Source organism: Phoxinus phoxinus (assembly GCF_949152265.1).
Source record: "Phoxinus phoxinus genome assembly, chromosome: 22".
NCBI classification, from domain to species: Eukaryota; Metazoa; Chordata; class Actinopteri; order Cypriniformes; family Leuciscidae; genus Phoxinus; species Phoxinus phoxinus.
The window spans coordinates 2,255,753-2,276,510 of NC_136897.1; the positions used below are offsets into that span (position 1 = coordinate 2,255,753).

General features: G+C 37.8%; 3 protein-coding genes across 3 annotated transcripts in view; 2 read left to right on the forward strand and 1 right to left on the reverse strand.

Annotated features, from left to right (window-relative positions):
- Positions 1–3,285, forward strand: part of col2a1b (collagen, type II, alpha 1b) — a 78,336-nt gene extending 75,051 nt beyond the window's left edge. The window contains exon 54 of the mRNA XM_079597549.1: positions 2,281–3,285. Within this exon, the coding sequence (XP_079453675.1) occupies positions 2,281–2,427 (147 nt within the window). The 3' untranslated portion in view covers positions 2,428–3,285. The remainder of the gene's footprint in view (positions 1–2,280) is intronic.
- The window catches only part of LOC306990463 (uncharacterized protein), a gene marked incomplete at its 3' end in the record, with an annotated part of 318,552 nt that overhangs the window by 178,941 nt on the left and 118,853 nt on the right, over positions 1–20,758 (forward strand). The window lies entirely within an intron of this gene.
- Positions 5,887–20,752, reverse strand: myg1 (myg1 exonuclease). The gene is made up of 7 exons (XM_079597616.1): positions 20,505–20,752; positions 18,968–19,080; positions 16,371–16,530; positions 10,413–10,562; positions 8,227–8,349; positions 6,846–7,027; positions 5,887–6,165 (listed from the first exon to the last, which is right to left on the reverse strand). Exons 1-7 carry the CDS (start codon positions 20,661–20,663, stop codon positions 5,982–5,984), a joined length of 1,071 nt encoding a protein of 356 aa, XP_079453742.1. The 5' UTR covers positions 20,664–20,752; the 3' UTR covers positions 5,887–5,981.

Here is a 20,758-nt window from a genome sequence, read left to right on the forward strand (position 1 = left end):
TGCTCGGATATTTCCGTAACAACATGAGCCGCCTGGAATGAGGAAAGCGATCAGCGTGATTGATATTCAATTCGGTTTATACATTCGCAGGTCTAGTTTAGGTTTCCCTGTTTGAGTGCAGAATATGGACTACTGACACCTGAGGATATAGACAGCTATTTCACTACACAGAGGCGTAGAGACATGTTAGTTGACAGTTGCCTTTAATCCCTTTGGTGTGTTCAAGCGCAGCTTTTTAACTGAGATGATGTGAGGAGACAACAGTCAGCTTTTATCTCCACTAGTTCTTTGACGTAGGCTTAGTGTGTCACGGCCTTTAAATGACTTGAATCAATGTAATTACTGACCATTATTAAGTGACATTGGCCCTGTTTACAGCTGGTATTAAGATGAGTTTTGATCGATCGGTTCAGAAGTAGACGAGGGAGACACATTCCCGTCTTTTTTGTCCACTTTCGAACACTTCGATTTCTTCGAGGGGAGGGCCTATGGGCGGGTAAAAGTTTTTTTTTCAGATCTTTCGATCTAATTGGCAAAATAAGCTTGTGCAATTTACATATTAACGCGACTGGAGACGCCGGAAAAACGTAGGGAGAGCATCAGCTTTAGTTTTTACTCTGACAGCCGCAAGATCACGCCGAACGCTGTGAGTGTGTGTTAGAAATCAGGAAAGTTGAGAGAACATTGAGCTTGGGATGTTTTTTGTCTTCAAACCAAACTTCAGCCGACAAAGTTTAAATCCCGTCTGGCTTGTGCGCTTCCCATAATGTCCACACATTCGGTCAGTAGGCGGACAGTAGCGTCTATTGTGGCTGTTTGAACACATTCGACCCCATGAGTGTTCACACTACAAATGCGTTTTCGACGACCTTTGGAAGTGGTCAAAAGTGGACAAGCTCGAAACTTTTCAGACCCCATTTACACCTGTATTTAGCGTCGTCCACTTGTGATCCAATCGTCCAAAACGCATCTTAATACCAGGTGTGAACAGGGTCATTGTACCAGGGTTCCCACGCCACGGGTCCTTTAAATCCTTGAAAGTCTGTGAATCTGAAAAGGCCCTGGAAAGTTTTTGAAAATAAACATACATAGATGCATAGTCCTAGCCTGGCAAGCCAGACCTACATCAAGATGTTAGGTCTTGCAACTCACCATTGGGATGGCTCAATCCGAGGGGCGGGATAAGCGATTGTCTTTCAAATTCCCTCTGCACGCAATAGGATAGCGCTGAAGCCAACCAGAGCAACGAAGAAGGTGACGTAGTCAGAGCGGCAAAGATCCGGTCCGGCTAAACTCCGAACACTTCTTCCTTTTTTAAGAATCCTCCAGAGTCGCGGCCAAAGCCGATTCAAAAGACCGCTGTTCGCCAGCAGCAGCCATTCTTAGTGGCAGGGAACCGTCGCAACTCTGTCGTCATTATGTTAAGCCCGCCCCGCCTACTCTATACACGATGTGATTGGCCTGACCCAATTTAGGTTTTTCCAGCTCGAAAATCAACAGAGAGTTGCTAGACTACCCTGGCTGCAAAATACATTTTGCTGCCGCTAGGGTGCGTCTAGATTTCTAGGCTAGCATAGTCCTTGAATGTGCTTGAATTTATTTTGTGTATTCCAACACTTCATGGCCTATCATGCACACTAGCTTGCTTGATTTACGTTTGTTACGCACATTTATGCGTTACGCTAAGTGTTTCCTGCGTGATGTACTTTGTGTTGTACGTTGCCGTGACGTTCACACGCGCACAAAACTACTACGATGGAACCTCAACGTTGGACACATTACAGGTGAAACTCAAAAAATTTGAATATGGTGCAAAGGTTCATTTAACTTATAATTTTGATGATTATGGCTTACAGATTATGAAAACCCCAAATTCAAAATTAGAATATTATGAAAATATTTTCATAGCTTTAATCCATAATCATCAAAATTATAACAAATAAAGGCTTGAAATATCTCACTTTGCATGTAATGAGTCTATATAATATATTAGTTTCACCAGTTGAATTACTGAAATAAATGAACTTTTGCATGATATTCAAATTTGTTGAGTTTCACCTGTACAGTAAGTCCTTGAACTTGAAGGTATTGGACCTGGAAAGTCCTTGAATTTAAAGTTGGCCGAGGTGTGGGAACACTGTTGTACAAGAAGAGATACACATTCTCAAACAGAGATCTGATGTATTAAATGGCAACTGAAATGTGAGAAGGTTTATGTTGCGTTTTCTTAGAGGCCATTCACACAGTCCCTTTACAATTGAGGTATTTTGTCCCCTACAGAAACACACAGGACAGTGGAGCAAGACGGTCATCGAGTACAAATCACAGAAGACTTCACGCCTGCCCATTGTGGACATCGCACCTATGGACATTGGAGGAGCAAATCAGGAGTTTGGAGTGGACGTGGGCGCCGTGTGTTTCTTGTAGAGATGAAACCTGGATACAGGACGAATGAGAGAGACCACACACACTCGAGAGCGAGGAACAAAGACAGAGAGGAACTAAAGAACGAGACATTTTTTTTAAGTGGGACATCTTTTTATGACTAGAAGAAAAAGTGCTTCCGAAAGATTGGTGTTTTTAGGATATGCACTGATAGGCACTAGCAGTTCATCTGTGACTGACCGGCAATCTCCCATCTCAACCCTCTGGGAAACCTCACAACCCACCCGAACGGTACATAAGGGAGTATGCCAGCGAAAAAGACAGAAGTAGAAGTGTGTCTTGGTTTTATTTATTTATTGTTAAGGTGCTACACCCCCCCTCCCGTGCATTTGTACATCAGTGTAGTATTTTAGCATTTTCATCTACGATTATTCTATGATTTTGATTTTCCAACACCCTGAACTTGGACAACCACATGCAAGTGTTCGTCTTTCTTGTCGCCACAGTGTATGTAAATTGCTGTGCATTAAAACATAATCAATGGTGCTAATCTTATTAAACACCCTGCATTTTTTCCAACGACCAGATATTATAATAGACATTTGTTTGCTTGTGTATATGTGCGCGCACGCTGAGGTTAGGTTTTCTCTCAGTATTAAATGTACTTTTAAAGGAGACCTTTCACACAAGTGGTCTGTAGCCCAGACTCGAGTTTTATTTTAAAGGAACACTCCATCGTTTTTTGAAAGAGGGCGTATTCACCGTCTTTCCTACATTTAGATAGGTGGGCAAATGCATTTTTGTCTCAGTGCATGCATTGTTTTAGTTTGGCAGGGTCACCGCTAGCTTAGCTTAGCATAATGAATGGAATCCTATGTTGCCAGCTAGCATGTCCTGAGTAAAAGTGATAATTAAAAAAAAAAAAAAACACCTAATTACTTCTTGTGGCCTGCGTATTCACAACTAGTACAAATAGCGATGCAGATTGAGATATAGTCCCAATCCATATCTGCCTAGGAAATCGCCTAGTCTTAATCTGCATCGCTATTTGTACTCATTGTGAATACGCAGGCCACAAGAAGTAATTAGGTGTTTTGTTTTTGTTTTTTTAATCACTTTTACTCAGGACATGCTAGCTGGCAACAAAGGATTCCATTCATTATGCTAAGCTAAGCTAGCGTAATGCCAAGTAAGCCCTGCCAAACTAAAACAATGCATGCACTGAGACAAAAATGCATTTGCCCATCTATCTAAATGTAGGAAAGACGGTGAATACGCCCTATTTCAAAAAACGGTGGAGTGTTCCTTAAAGCTACCTCATGCTGGACAGAACAATTACAGGAAAAGTAATGCCTTACTAATTTGTAAAGTCAGCATAAAGCTAGAATCCAAAGTCAAGTGACCTTCATTTATACAGCGCTTTTAACAGTAGCCTATAGATTGTTTGAAAGCAGCTTTACAGTGATAACAGGAGATTACAGTAACAGAGATTGTTTTGCTTTACAGCAGCTCTAGTTATCTAAAGTTATTGTCCAGCTAAAGTTAGATTTGATTGATTCACTTCCGTTGCAAAGATCATTAAAAGATAAATTCAGTTCTTTTACCGCCCCATCTTTATAATATCTCTTTATCGATCAGCACATTTGATAAGATGATCTTCAACCGGTCTTGAAAACCTACAGATAGTGGAAAAGCTAAGAGCTGTCTTATTATTGCTTTGATTTTCTTGTGTTATGGTTTTAATGAATGCACATGTTAGAAATGTACAACTTTTTTCCTTCCTTTGGTGTTAGATGCACTCTTAGATATCGGGCAAGAGCTCCTCAACCCTTCTTGCTCACGGTATGTGCGCTGTGTTGCTTTAAGTTGTCGTTTTTGATCAAATAAAAAGGATAGACATCTTTGTTCGGTTATATAGTATGGGGTACATTGGTGGGTTGATCTATTTTGGCTGTTTTTATTTTATTTTTGGAAAATAAAGAAAAACTATAGCATCACAGCTTAAGTTAAATACTAGTTCATTATGACGGTCATTCATATTTGAGATAATGTGTACTTACAGTGTGTAGTAACACACAGAGTAGGATCTGTCAGTCTGGTTAGTGTATTTATGTAAAGTAAATTTCAACTTGTACATTTGTGCTGTTTTTCTATGACATTTTACCGTAGTAATAACAAGATAGAAATCATTTCTATGAAATAAATAGAATAATGATGGTAAATCTTCTATGGTTTTTCTTATGGCATGGCTTTGTGTTTCGGTGAGGATATTAGAGTGAAAAGTAATTATTATTTTTACAAAAATGTCATGGCCCCGCAGAATATTTAGTTTTTTGAATATCTGAATGCAACTTATCAAAAGAAAGAAAAAAGCTTCTGCTTTTAAACAACAACAAACTGTTTTGTAGTTTCATTTTCTTAACACTTGAATGTGGGTAAGTTCATCATCATGGGTTTAACATTTCATTCAGTAAGGCGATTTTACTCGCTGGTTACATAGACAGTATATAAGGCTGGTTTCTGCTTTTTCTTCGCATGTGTTGTGATCCGGAGATTGTGTGTTCTTGCAGAAGATGTAGCGCCCCCTACCGTATAACAGTGGACACATGGATTGCTGGAAGATGTAGTCAGTCAGTGGTAGGGAAAGAGTAAAGTATGAAAACATTGGGTAACACTTTATTTCTGTGTGCGGTCTGAAGAGCTTGTGACGGCTGCTGTTCGGTCCGGTGTGATACGGGACACTTACAAGCAAATAATATCAAATGTGAGTAGCCTAGGACACAATTAAATACATAAACATGTCACATTTACCAGAGGTGAACTGGTCTGATCCCAACCTGGCAGAGGCTATAATGGTCACTTGTGACCCTGGACCACAAACCCAGTCTCGAATCGCACGGGTATATTTGTATAACTATACATTATATGGGTCAAAATTATCAATTTTTCTTTTATGCCAAAAATCATTAGAATATTATATATGTTCCATGAAGATATTTAGTAAATTCCCTACTGTAAATATATAAAACATGTATTTTTGTGAGTGAATGCAGCACAATCGTGAACATAAATGCACAACTTTAAAGGAGATTTTCTCAATGTTTAGATTTTTTTTGCTCCCTCAGATTCCTATCTCGACCAAATATTGTCCTATCTTAAAGCTTTCAGATGATGTATAAATCTCAATTTTAAAAAATGTACACATGTGACTGGGATTTTTGGTCAAGAGAGATTTATTTTGAATTGTTTAACCTCAATGACATCCGGGAAAACAATGCAGAAGAGCATAGAGGAACTGGACATGAAGACTATCGTTATCGAGAGAAATCCTGACGCCTTCTCGAAGTTCTTTGAAGAGCGGCTGACATTACAGTAAGAGACGTGTGTGTGTGTGTCCATCATAAAGAAGAAACACAGGTGATCTGCAGTACAGGTACCATCACTGCAGGTTTGAGCAAGAATCTTTGAGCCACAACCCATGAATAAAAACAAGAAAATAAATACAAGAAAATGAGATTATCATTTATTGGTTTCCATGAGAGCTGTGTGTATGTGTGAGTGTGTGTGTGTGTGTGAGGGTGAATTACAGGTGTGTGTCAGTTGTTGTGTACAGGTTTGGGTGCCATTTGAAGCGTTCTTTTGGCCATCTCCAGAACGCCCTCCTTCGTCTTGTTCCCGCCAATGAAACCGCCGGCGTGGACGAAGATGCATCCAGGAATCCCGCTGAGATCGGACAGCGCTTCGTCCCGGACACCTCGCCATTCCTCCAAAATACTCAACCTGGAGACACAACACGCCATCAGCGGAGATTTACACTCAAATTTACAATCGGCCACCATATCGGTACCTGCTCCTGGGTCATGATGACACTGGTTTTTGTAATCAGGCTCAAATTATATAAAAATTTTGGGTCCCACTTTATATTAAGTGGCTTTAAGTACTATGTACTTATTGTGTTCAGGTTGTATTGTAAAACACTTGTGCTGCTATTGAGATGTGATACTGGTAAGGTTAGGGTCAGGTGTGCTGGTATGGGTCGGGTTAAGGTGTAAGGGAAGGTCAACTGTGTAATTACAAATGTAAATACAAATTAATTACAGTTGTAATTACATGCTGGTATTTTAAAAATATAAGTACAATGTAAAAACATGTATGTACACAATAAGTCCATTGTATCAAATTGTTAATTTCAATGTAAGTACATAAAGTGGGACCAAATTTTGATTTATCAGACAATTTATCGGTAATCGGCTTTCAAATATAAACAATTATTGGTCCAAAATGTCCATATCGGTGCATCCCTACAATCAATGCAAATGCAGATTTCAACTCATTTATAACCAGTAACAGAGAACACAATAAGGCAGCCATGAAGCTTCAGTTATTACACATTATTCACTCTTGAAAAACCAGGCGAGAGAAGCCGAGTCTCGGTGTGAAGACGGCAGGAAAAGCCTGACCTGTTCTGAAAGGTGTTCAGTCCGGCCGGGACACACTGGATTCTCCAGTGTCCGTTCTGATCCGTGTACAGCACAAACTTCACGGGCACGTCCACCTTCATCTCCTTCTCCAGGGCAAACAGATGCTCTTTCCAGGGACAGCCGCCCTGAGTCAGCAGCACGATCTCCCCGCTCGGGTCCACCTGCGGGAACACACCGGACTTTACTGCTGGCGTGTGTCGTACGCCGAGTCTGTTCGGGACTTTATTTATTTCTACTCATTATAAGGGCTGAGCGGTGTTTCCCGAACGCTTCGTTAGCTAACTCGTTATCAGCAGTTAATCGAGTCTGTGTTTCCCGAAATAAACATCCACAAACCGCATCGCTGAGTTGTGTGTTTGGAGTGAGAGAAGTTTCATGTTTGCATGACATGTGGACTCAAATCCTGATCTTGAGCAAAATAAGCAAGCTGACATTCAGTGCAATCTGTGTCTTTTATTTAGAATACATACAAATGTAATTTATGTCTTTTAGCTGTGTTTTATTCACGATAAACCACGGCTATGACCGCGTCACCCAACGGCTCTATGTATCACTACACAACACCCCTAGCAACCGCACTTAGCAACGCAAACATGTTTGATCTCATCGATAGTTCACTGAAGCTACAGTAGAGTATTGAGAGGGATCGAGTAAGCGAGTGTACCTGCATTTACAGTAGATATCGTTTCCCTTCAGGTCAGTCCTATATATTCATAATAAAATCATCAGTTTGAATGTCCGCTACGATATCTTGTCCTTTTAACAGTTAAGGGGTTTCCCCGAGCCCATAGTCATCTGTCATCGCGTCTTCTCCGTGATCACAAGTTTGAGTCCTTTCAGTGTAAAAGTCTTCTCTACTGACTCACTCACTCATAAACACAGTCTTTGTCTCCATCTATTGGCGAAATGTATGTAACTTCATTTGCCGTTTACAGTCAGGGACTATTTTTTCCAGCGGAAGGAAGGCTTTTAGTGATTTTACTTCATGAAAGTTGCGTAGATACATATTTTTCGTCTTTAATAGTTGTATTGTGTGGTAACCGTTTTATAAAAGCAATAAGGTTCTCGAGGCAAGTGCTGTATCGGGAATAATCGTGACTCCGCTTCGCGTCGAGCCTAACAACGCCCTTCAGCCGTGACTTATTCACCATACAGCACAGCCTCTCCTTCCTTACTGCTCACATATGAGAGTGTGAATGAATTCTCTCAGGCACACACACCGGACCCGTGCTTGTGCGGAAGCAACAGTGAAATGGTCTTATTGTCTTCATGCAATGCTCTGGCCGTACAGGCGAGAGAAAGCCACTCGAGTGCAGTCGTGCATCACTGAATCCAGCTTGAACACACAGATGTGCATCACCTGATGTCTGGTCTGCACCGCCTGCTGCACGACCTCTCTCGCCGGGAGCCAGGCGTTCCTGTAGTAATCCAACCGGTCCTGGAACTCGGATCCTACGAGAGCCAGCGCTTTATGGAAACCCTTCTGTGGAGTAAAAGATTTTAATGTCAGGTGATATCCTTAACATGATTATAAATCAGATTCAGATTATTTTATTTAATGCCATGTCAGCATTCAAAGCTATTTTCATGGCAAAAATTCAATTACAAAAATACAAATATCATATAAATATAATAAAAACAGAACAACAAGATTTTTTTAATTAAAATATGATAAAAAAATCCAAAACCTTTTCAGGCATAATCTCATTAAATATGTCCTTAAGTGAAGTAAACATGATTATAAAACTGCATAATATTCACTTGAACTTCAGAGCACTAATGGACTGAATTGTGAAAATCGGATGTGTAACTATATCTGTGCATTCATTCTTAAAGGGAGGATGAATTTTAATTTTGTATAATTTTTTTATTAATGTTAATATATATATATTTTTTTTATCTTTAATATCAGTCAATTTATATTTAATTCATACAGTGAATATTATACATGGTGTTTTATTTTTTACATTTGATTATTAAATTTCGGTAGTAGGGCCGATTTCTTACTACATAATAAACCTCTGCTACTGTACCTGAAAAACTTACATTTATTTAATTTGTATATTTTTCCTATCGTATTTGTCCTATTGTTTGTAATTTGCTTTGTTCCTATTTTTAATATCAAAAATAAAAAAGTTCTGCCGTGCTTCAATACAGAAGACTGTGTGTAATGACTGTAGTCCGCTTAAAGGCCGTTTGTTTTATAATATTGGGTTGACTACAATGGGAAGAAAAACTAAAATTCCAAGGTTCACATTTAATTCAGTCGGACTTTACCCTTCTAGCCCGATCAAACTGTCTACCCAGTCAACTAAGAATTGAGTCCATGTAGTCTATATATCATATTTTATTTATATAAAAAAATAGTGTGAATGAATTCTCTCATGACATCATACAATCATATCTACCCAGGGGTCCCACACCTCGGTTAACTTCAAATTCATAGACTTTCCAGATCCAATACCCTCAAGTTCAAGGACTTAATGTGGGAACACGTTTATCACGCAACAAATGAAATGTCCAACAACAAAAGTTGAGGTATCATCATAGTAGTTTCGTGCGCGCGTGAACGTCACGGCAACGTACAACACAAAGTACCTCACGCTGGAAACACTTAACGTAACGTGTAAATGCGCGTAACTAACGTAAATCAAGCCAGCTAGTGTGCATAGTAGAGTGCGGATCGGGCCATTTTTTTCTGTCCGAGCCCGGCCCGCGTCCGACAGAGCAGTAACCGAACCCGACCCGAGCCCGACAGGCATAAAGATATTTATGTCCGAGCCCGACCCGAGACCGGCAGTTAAAATCCCATTTTTTTCCTCATACTAATGACAATTGTACGTTTGTTTGTGTGGAAAGCCGCTTTTATTAAGCAACTGTAGGAAGGCAATCAGAAATGTCAACAGGATGAGCGCATCAGCGCGCGGAGCAACAAGCGCTCTTAACACCTGGCGCGCGCACATTATGCACGTGTTTTGTTGTCACGGCTACATAAACAAATGTCCGCACACAGGAAGACGGATGTTATGGTAATATTTTACATGTATTTTAATCACAAAAACGAACGTTTGCATCAAGTGAAAGCATCAGGCACATTGGTTACCTACATAATATAAGCTGTTTTAAATTTAAAATGTTCAATGCCTTATCGCGCTGATGTGACCGAGCCCGACCCGAACCCGAACATCATTTCTAAATATCTGTCCGAACCCGGCTCGGCCCGTCGGGCTCGGGTCGGGTATCCATCCTCTAGTGCATAGGCCACGAAGTGTTGGAGAAATAACACATCAGTGGACCGGAGGGAATAATATGACATTTTTTCCAGAAAACTTCTTGCACAAAACAAATTCAAGCACTTGTATCTGTGAAGGGCCATGATTTTTTTTTTTTTTTCAGATTCACAAACTGTCAAGGATTTCAAGGACCCGTGGGAACCCTGATGCACATATCGAATCGTGAGGTACCAAAAGACCCCCCACCCCTCTATGTGTGTGTGTGTGTGTGTGTGTGTGTGTGTGTGTGTGTGTGTGTGTGCTCTCAGTAAACCTCGGTGTCCTGCTCTTTGCTGTTCCAGTGTGGGTTGAGATGGCCGACGCGAGCGCTGAGGGTCGTGGAGATCGAGTAACGTGCCTCTCCGTCACACTGACAGATCCCGTTATCCACTGCGTCCACTTCCTCCACAAAGCTCTCATACATCTGAAAAAGAAGAAGACTTCAGGTGTCGGACGCGGGAACATCTGAGCTCTGCTTTAAAGGGGCGGTTGATTATGATTTCACTTTTCTAGCTTTAGTTAGTGTGTAATGTTGCTGTTTTCTAACTGTAGTTAGTGTGTAATGTTGTGTTTTCTAACTGTAGTTATTGCGTAATGTTGTGTTTTCTAACTGTAGTTAGTGTGTAATGTTGTGTTTTCTAACTGTAGTTAGTGTGTAATGTGTTTTCTAACTGTAGTTAGTGTGTAATGTTGCTGTTTTCTAACTGTAGTTAGTGTGTAATGTTGTGTTTTCTAACTGTAGTTAGTGTGTAATGTTGTGTTTTCTAACTGTAGTTAGTGTGTAATGTTGTGTTTTCTAACTGTAGTTATTGCGTAATGTTGTGTTTTCTAACTGTAGTTATTGCGTAATGTTGTGTTTTCTAACTGTAGTTAGTGTGTAATGTTGTGTTTTCTAACTGTAGTTAGTGTGTAGTGTTGTGTTTTCTAACTGTAGTTAGTGTGTAATGTTGTGTTTTCTAACTGTAGTTAGTGTGTAGTGTTGTGTTTTCTAACTGTAGTTAGTGTGTAGTGTTGTGTTTTCTAACTGTAGTTAGTGTGTAATGTTGTGTTTTCTAACTGTAGTTAGTGTGTAATGTTGTGTTTTCTAACTGTAGTTAGTGTGTAGTGTTGTGTTTTCTAACTGTAGTTAGTGTGTAGTGTTGTGTTTTCTAACTGTAGTTAGTGTGTAGTGTTGTGTTTTCTAACTGTAGTTAGTGTGTAATGTTGTGTTTTCTAACTGTAGTTAGTGTAATGTTGTGTTTTCTAACTTTAGTTAGTGTGTAATGTTGTGTTTTCTAACTGTAGTTAGTGTGTAATGTTGTGTTTTCTAACTGTAGTTAGTGTGTAATGTTGTGTTTTCTAACTGTAGTTAGTGTGTAATGTTGTGTTTTCTAACTGTAGTTAGTGTGTAATGTTGTGTTTTCTAACTGTAGTTAGTGTGTAATGTTGTGTTTTCTAACTGTAGTTAGTGTGTAATGTTGTGTTTTCTAACTGTAGTTAGTGTGTAATGTTGTGTTTTCTAACTGTAGTTAGTGTGTAGTGTTGTGTTTTCTAACTGTAGTTAGTGTGTAGTGTTGTGTTTTCTAACTGTAGTTAGTGTGTAATGTTGTGTTTTCTAACTGTAGTTAGTGTGTAATGTTGTGTTTTCTAACTGTAGTTAGTGTGTAATGTTGTGTTTTCTAACTGTAGTTAGTGTGTAATGTTGTGTTTTCTAACTGTAGTTAGTGTGTAATGTTGTGTTTTCTAACTGTAGTTAGTGTGTAATGTTGTGTTTTCTAACTGTAGTTAGTGTGTAATGTTGTGTTTTCTAACTGTAGTTAGTGTGTAATGTTGTGTTTTCTAACTGTAGTTAGTGTGTAGTGTTGTGTTTTCTAACTGTAGTTAGTGTGTAGTGTTGTGTTTTCTAACTGTAGTTAGTGTGTAATGTTGTGTTTTCTAACTGTAGTTAGTGTGTAATGTTGTGTTTTCTAACTGTAGTTAGTGTGTAATGTTGTGTTTTCTAACTGTAGTTAGTGTGTAATGTTGTGTTTTCTAACTGTAGTTAGTGTGTAATGTTGTGTTTTCTAACTGTAGTTAGTGTGTAATGTTGTGTTTTCTAACTGTAGTTAGTGTGTAATGTTGATGTTTTCTAACTGTAGTTAGTGTGTAATGTTGTGTTTTCTAACTGTAGTTAGTGTGTAATGTTGTGTTTTCTAACTGTAGTTAGTGTGTAATGTTGATGTTTTCTAACTGTAGTTCGTGTGTAAAGTTGTGTTTTCTAACTGTAGTTAGTGTGTAATGTTGTGTTTTCTAACTGTAGTTAGTGTGTAATGTTGTGTTTTCTAACTGTAGTTAGTGTGTGATGTTGTGTTTTCTAACTGTAGTTAGTGTGTAATGTTGTGTTTTCTAACTGTAGTTAGTGTGTAATGTTGTGTTTTCTAACTGTAGTTAGTGTGTAGTGTTGTGTTTTCTAACTGTAGTTAGTGTAATGTTGATGTTTTCTAACTGTAGTTAGTGTGTAATGTTGTGTTTTCTAACTGTAGTTAGTGTGTAATGTTGTGTTTTCTAACTGTAGTTAGTGTGTAATGTTGTGTTTTCTAACTGTAGTTAGTGTGTAATGTTGATGTTTTCTAACTGTAGTTAGTGTGTAATGTTGTGTTTTCTAACTGTAGTTAGTGTGTAATGTTGTGTTTTCTAACTGTAGTTAGTGTGTAAAGTTGTGTTTTCTAACTGTAGTTAGTGTGTAATGTTGTGTTTTCTAACTGTAGTTAGTGTGTAATGTTGTGTTTTCTAACTGTAGTTAGTGTGTAATGTTGTGTTTTCTAACTGTAGTTAGTGTGTAATGTTGTGTTTTCTAACTGTAGTTAGTGTGTAATGTTGTGTTTTCTAACTGTAGTTAGTGTGTAATGTTGTGTTTTCTAACTGTAGTTAGTGTGTAATGTTGATGTTTTCTAACTGTAGTTAGTGTGTAATGTTGTGTTTTCTAACTGTAGTTAGTGTGTAAAGTTGTGTTTTCTAACTGTAGTTAGTGTGTAAAGTTGTGTTTTCTAACTGTAGTTAGTGTGTAATGTTGTGTTTTCTAACTGTAGTTAGTGTGTAATGTTGTGTTTTCTAACTGTAGTTAGTGTGTAATGTTGTGTTTTCTAACTGTAGTTAGTGTGTAGTGTTGTGTTTTCTAACTGTAGTTAGTGTGTAATGTTGTGTTTTCTAACTGTAGTTAGTGTGTAATGTTGTGTTTTCTAACTGTAGTTAGTGTGTAATGTTGTGTTTTCTAACTGTAGTTAGTGTGTAATGTTGTGTTTTCTAACTGTAGTTAGTGTGTAATGTTGATGTTTTCTAACTGTAGTTAGTGTGTAATGTTGTGTTTTCTAACTGTAGTTAGTGTGTAATGTTGTGTTTTCTAACTGTAGTTAGTGTGTAGTGTTGTGTTTTCTAACTGTAGTTAGTGTGTAGTGTTGTGTTTTCTAACTGTAGTTAGTGTGTAATGTTGTGTTTTCTAACTGTAGTTAGTGTGTAATGTTGTGTTTTCTAACTGTAGTTAGTGTGTAATGTTGTGTTTTCTAACTGTAGTTGGTGTGTAATGTTGTGTTTTCTAACTGTAGTTGGTGTGTAATGTTGTGTTTTCTAACTGTAGTTGGTGTGTAATGTTGTGTTTTCTAACTGTAGTTAGTGTGTAATGTTGTGTTTTCTAACTGTAGTTAGTGTGTAATGTTGATGTTTTCTAACTGTAGTTAGTGTGTAATGTTGTGTTTTCTAACTGTAGTTAGTGTGTAATGTTGTGTTTTCTAACTGTGGTTAGTGTGTAATGTTGATGTTTTCTAACTGTAGTTAGTGTGTAATGTTGTGTTTTCTAACTGTAGTTAGTGTGTAATGTTGTGTTTTCTAACTGTAGTTAGTGTGTAATGTTGTGTTTTCTAACTGTAGTTAGTGTGTAATGTGTTTTCTAACTGTAGTTAGTGTGTAATGTTGTGTTTTCTAACTGTAGTTAGTGTGTAATGTTGATGTTTTCTAACTGTAGTTAGTGTGTAATGTTGTGTTTTCTAACTGTAGTTAGTGTGTAATGTTGTGTTTTCTAACTGTAGTTAGTGTGTAATGTTGTGTTTTCTAACTGTAGTTAGTGTGTAATGTTGTGTTTTCTAACTGTAGTTAGTGTGTAATGTTGTGTTTTCTAACTGTGGTTAGTGTGTAATGTTGTGTTTTCTAGCTGTAGTTAGTGTGTAATGTTGTGTTTTCTAACTGTAGTTAGTGTGTAATGTTGTGTTTTCTAACTGTAGTTAGTGTGTAATGTTGTGTTTTCTAACTGTAGTTAGTGTGTAATGTTGATGTTTTCTAACTGTAGTTAGTGTGTAATGTTGTGTTTTCTAACTGTAGTTAGTGTGTAATGTTGTGTTTTCTAACTGTAGTTAGTGTGTAATGTTGTGTTTTCTAACTGTAGTTAGTGTGTAATGTTGTGTTTTCTAGCTGTAGTTAGTGTGTAATGTTGTGTTTTCTAACTGTGGTTAGTGTGTAATGTTGTGTTTTCTAACTGTAGTTAGTGTGTAATGTTGTGTTTTCTAGCTGTAGTTAGTGTGTAATGTTGTGTTGTCTAACTGTAGTTAGTGTGTAATGTGTTTTCTAACTGTGGTTAGTGTGTAATGTTGTGTTTTCTAACTGTAGTTAGTGTGTAATGTTGTGTTTTCTAACTGTAGTTAGTGTGTAATGTTGTGTTTTCTAGCTGTAGTTAGTGTGTAATGTTGTGTTTTCTAACTGTAGTTAGTGTGTAATGTTGTGTTTTCTAGCTGTAGTTAGTGTGTAATGTTGTGTTTTCTAACTGTAGTTAGTGTGTAATGTTGTGTTTTCTAACTGTAGTTAGTGTGTAATGTTGTGTTTTCTAACTGTAGTTAGTGTGTAAAGTTGTGTTTTCTAACTGTAGTTAGTGTGTAAAGTTGTGTTTTCTAACTGTAGTTAGTGTGTAATGTTGTGTTGTCTAACTGTAGTTAGTGTGTAATGTTGTGTTGTCTAACTGTAGTTAGTGTGTAATGTTGTGTTTTCTAACTGTAGTTAGTGTGTAATGTTGTGTTTTCTAACTGTAGTTAGTGTGTAATGTTGTGTTTTCTAACTGTAGTTAGTGTGTAAAGTTGTGTTTTCTAACTGTAGTTAGTGTGTAAAGTTGTGTTTTCTAACTGTAGTTAGTGTGTAATGTTGTGTTTTCTAGCTGTAGTTAGTGTGTAATGTTGTGTTTTCTAACTGTAGTTAGTGTGTAATGTTGTGTTTTCTAACTGTAGTTAGTGTGTAATGTTGTGTTTTCTAACTGTAGTTAGTGTGTAAAGTTGTGTTTTCTAACTGTAGTTAGTGTGTAATGTTGTGTTTTCTAACTGTAGTTAGTGTGTAATGTTGTGTTTTCTAGCTGTAGTTAGTGTGTAATGTTGTGTTTTCTAACTGTAGTTAGTGTGTAATGTTGTGTTTTCTAACTGTAGTTAGTGTGTAATGTTGTGTTTTCTAACTGTAGTTAGTGTGTAAAGTTGTGTTTTCTAACTGTAGTTAGTGTGTAAAGTTGTGTTTTCTAACTGTAGTTAGTGTGTAATGTTGTGTTGTCTAACTGTAGTTAGTGTGTAATGTTGTGTTGTCTAACTGTAGTTAGTGTGTAATGTTGTGTTTTCTAACTGTAGTTAGTGTGTAATGTTGTGTTTGATCATAAACAACATCTGCAAAGTTGCAACGCTCAAAGTTCAGAGCAAAGGGAGATATTTGCTTTTACTGAAATAGTTTTTTAAGGACTACAACAAACGGCTGGTAGGAACTACACCACATTCCTCCCGGGTTAGTGACATCACCAACCCTAAAATTTACATAAACCCCGCCCCCGGAACACGATTTATAGATTATAAAGGCAGAATATGCTAATCAACAACTAGAAGATAACTACAGATAATCTACATAAATTCATCAACTAACCATTCAGACTCTCCATTATTGTCTGGTTTAAACATAAAAGGCTAAAAGTTTTAGAAATGTTTGTTCAGTGTGTGTGTGTGTGAGATAAAAGGACACCAGCTCTTGAAGCTCCGCCCCCTGTGCCGGGAGCAGCAGCTCATTTGCATTTAAAGGGACAGACACAAAACGGTGTGTTTTTGCTCACCCTCAAAAAGTGACAACTTTAACATGCTATATAAAAATATCTGTGGGGTATTTTAACTAGAACTTCACACACACACTCTGGGGACATCAGAGACTTATTTTACATCTTGTGAAAAGGGCATTATACCCCCCTTTAAAGCATTCAGGTTAAACTGACCTTGTCAAAAAGGACCTCCAGTCGCGTGTCGTCCTCCTTCATCTGCGTCAGGGCGGCAAGAACTCGTCTGCCAAAGTGAAGGTACACCAAACCTGCCGAGCTCAGCTTCGTCACCCATGGCTTCTCTGGACACAAGCTGTGGAAGTTTTCTGCAAAAGATCTGTTGAAAAGAAACACCGTCAGATTCACACACACACTCACGGATGAATAACTCACCTAATCCTCACTCGATTCAAAAGACTCACTAATATGTCCTTAAAAGTTATTACGACTTGATGAACCACTGATGCGGTTTTGGAAACATTATTTTAAGGTAAAAAAAAAATCTTTAGTGTTGATTTAAAGGGGTCATGACATGAGAAACCAAATTTGCCTTGATCTTTTGGTATATAAGAGGTCTTTGTACCATTAAAACGTCCTGCAAGTTTCATAGCTTAAGACGTCCTTCCCATTATAAACGAATCATTTATTTAATCAAGCTCTAAATACAGCTCGTTCTGGATCCATGGTAAGAAGTGACGTCACGGTACGAAGTGACGTACCAGCGTTTGCATATGACCGCCTCCAGCAGAAGACAGTTACGCTTTAAGCGCAAGACAACTACGCTCATTTCGTATCACTGTCGCGCCCGCGCGCTGCGCGCCTCACAAGTGTTCAGTCGACGGACAGCGAGTGGGTCTGTGTACAGGGAAATTCTGATGCCGCAGATGTGCTGTTCCTGGCTGTGGACAAACAACATCTTTGAATACGCTGCGAAAGATCCAGACGTCAGGGAAAAATGGATGCACTTTATTTTTTGCGGACGTCTCAGTCACGGCAGTGTTAATTTAAGCGTTTGTTCTATACATTTAAGGATGACGGTTTTGAGAACAAATCCCAATATGATGCTGGCTTTGCCAGAAAACTGTTGCTCAAAGATAAGTCCGTGCGACTATTCTGGGCTCAACAACGACGACGCAAACTTACTTTTTATCACTGGCTAATATAAACACATTTGTATAAGAGAATCTTGAAAATATGTCGCCTTTCTAGTAACGTTAGGCCTACATGTGATAGAAAATTAAAAATGTTGCCTTATCAATGCGGCATCTTCAAAGATGGCCTGTGCATTTTTGTCCGTGGTACACCCTATCATTTCATTGGAATTAGTTAAATAATGTTAAACTGTTAGCAAATCCGTTTTCAAGTGTCTCGGGTTACAATTTTTTTTATTAATTCGAAATAGTTTCACGTTCCATGTGGACACGGGCTGATCCAGTCTTCGTTGTTGTGGTGATGGATAATTTTCCTCTGATTCCGGCTCAAACATAATAAGGTTTTATCATTGCAAGAGCCATCGCTTCGCATGCATCACCCGCTAATAAACAGTTACACCGAATCCGCAAACGTTCTGGCTGGGGGCGTTAATAATTTATGCATAGGCACTGACGTTAGCCAATCATAACAGTGGGCGTTAACACTGAACTCTTAAAGGGGAAACACCCCCCAAACAGACTGTTTGAATCAGAGGATGAGAAACAGGGAAAAGGTCATAAATCACTACATTTTAAAAGTTTTTTGTAAAAAAAACTATAGTAATACTAAAATTGCACCTAAGGGAACATAATAATAAAATAAAAAAACCATGTCATGACCCCTTTACTGACAGAATTTTCATTTTTACTGCATGTGGCACGTATATGAACAATAAAATATCCATGACTGTTGCCTACAAGTAATATACTTATAGTAGGGGTGTCCATGGTTAACCGATTAACCGTTAAAAATTGCGTAACCGAGTGAAACATTTTGCTCGGTTAAGTGGCGTCAATGGCGTGCATTGAATTTAGTTGTAATACATTTTTGCACCACCAGAGACCACCCGAGCGCTCCCAGACATTTGTAATGTCCACAAGAAGTCATGACCAGTTTTCTAATATGAAGCGGGCAAAGAAAAGCACAGCGTGGGAGCACTTTAAAATCGAGAATGACGGGGCAAAATGCAAGTATTGCAATGCAGTGCTTAGATATACTTCAAGTACAACCTCATTGTTGTACCATCTCAACAGCCAACACCCGCGAACGCAAAAGTCAGTGACCTACTTTAACTGCTCTGTCCTTACCACTGCGTTTTATTTCTATAAATTAAATTCGTTTCAAATGTGGTCCAACCAGTTATTAAAGGTGTTAAAAATGAACTACCCCTTTCTCGTGTGTCTGTATCTCGGGGTTGCGGCGCGCACACTATGGTGCTCTATAGCACGCAGTGAGTTTATCGTGTAATGTATAAGCGAAAATTAGTTTTTCCGTGCATAGGATACGCATGGGTTGGTTAGGGTAGGTTTAGTAGTGGTGTGGGGTGCGTGTGTATTACACGCAATGAAGTGCGTATCAAATGCATGCGAAAACTGCGTATCATATGCACGTAAAAACTCATTTTCGCGTATAAATTGCACGATAAACACACTGCGTGCTATAGAGACGCATTTACGGGTTAACCGAGTATTAACCGCTAAGGGCCTCGGTTAACGGTTAATGAAAAACGTGCAGCCCTAACTTATAGTGTTGCGTAGCTCAATGTAGGTCCAAAAAATAAAATAAAAATGACTGAATGAAACCTCTGGTGATGATCGTAGCGCTGATGACTGGGATCAAACTCTCCACCCACATCCACCACAACATCACAGTCGGCCAGGACAGAAGAGTCTCTGCTGCGGACGATCTCGGCATCCTAACAATGAGCGAAGAGAACTAACGTCACATGATCAAGGGCAAGGACTTCTTCACTGGAGGAGAGATGTGTCTACAGAGAGAACTGCTGCATCCACCCACCAAAAACATCCATCACTCAACATTAACCCCTTATACCCTGAAGTAGGGCTGTAAATAGGGATGCATAACGATTAATCGCAATTAATCGTTTGCAGAATAAAAGTTTTTGTTTACATCATATATGTGTGTGTACTGTGTATAATAATTATGTATATATAAATATACAAACATGCATGTATAATTTTAAGAAAAAAATAAATTAATATATTAAGTATTTATAATTATATATAATATACATTTTATTTAAATATAAAAATTTATATAAACATGTAAATATTTTAAAAATATATACATGCATGTGTGTGTATTTATAAATAGATAATTATTTTACACAGTACACACACATATATGATGTAAACAAAAACTTTTATTCTGCGAACGCTTAATTGCGATTAATCGCTATGCATCCCTAGCTGTAAATGATTAATTGCGATTAATCGAATCCAAAATAAAAGTTTGTGTTTACATAATATATGTGTGTGTACTGTGTATAATTATTTTGTATATATAAATACACACATGCATGTATATATTTAAGAAAAATGTGTTATTTATATATAAAATAGTTCTATTTATATATAATATAAATCATATAAAAATAAATATGCAGTATATAAATGCAAATATTTCTCAAATATATACATGTACCGGTATGTGTGTGTATTTATATATACAAAATAATTATACACAATACACACACATATATTATGTAAACACAAACTTTTATTTTGGATTCGATTAATCGCGATTAATCATTTACAGCCATTTTTAGAGTTGATTTGTCTGAGTGACACACAAAAGTAAAGACTCATAAGTCATAACTCCAAAACTATAACAAGGAGAGTCAAAAGGTAGGGATCGTTTGATAGAACACTTTTCTAATTTTTTGAAAATCTATATTACATTAGGAGTAGGACATTTCCTTTCGGGTTTAAGGGGTTAATAATCACTCCACATAAAACATTCTTCCCTAAACTAATTAAAAACAATATTATTAAATAAAGAAAATAAACACTACTAGTACTAGTTCATCAATTACATAAAAAGCATGCAGCTCCTGTATTTATATGACCAACAATACATGCAGTTGTATCCTCACTTTACCGGAGTTGCTTTTTAATCAGTTTTGTCGATGTGAAGGGTCCGATAAAATATTATTGGCATGCAGACATCTCAAAAAAATATCTGGTAAGGTATCGAGTGTCTCTGTATACACATAATTATTCCTGCAACTCCAGATCAGATCTCAGAGAGTCAGTGTGAGAGAGAGAGTCAGTGAGAGAGAGAGAGTGTGTGACTCGAGCGTGTTTAATGCTAAAGCACCTTATACTCCGGCAGCTGTCGCAGGAAGAAGCACGCCAGAACTTCATCACAGTGAAAGGTGCCGTTATGAGTCCCGATCCTCATCTTCTTCATCAGATGGTCTTTATTTATTGACACGTGACTGAGGGCTCTCTTGACTGTCCAGCGGATCGCGTTCATCAAGAAAGGAAACTTCTTCTTCTTCTTCTTCCTATATATATATATATTTTTTAGCGCTTAGCGAACCAGCATTACCGCCACCAACTGGACCGACG

What these genes read in the sequence shown, in the direction of transcription:
- myg1 (XM_079597616.1), bottom strand. Translation starts at nt 20,663, where the DNA reads ATGAACGCGATCCGCTGGACAGTCAAGAGAGCCCTCAGTCACGTGTCA. An exon ending in TGGAGGTCCTTTTTGACAAG is followed by an intron (nt 10,563 to 16,370) that starts GTCAGTTTAACC and finishes CTTCTTTTTCAG; the next exon opens with ATGTATGAGAGCTTTGTGGA. An exon ending in GCAAAGAGCAGGACACCGAG is followed by an intron (nt 8,350 to 10,412) that starts GTTTACTGAGAG and finishes TTTACTCCACAG; the next exon opens with AAGGGTTTCCATAAAGCGCT.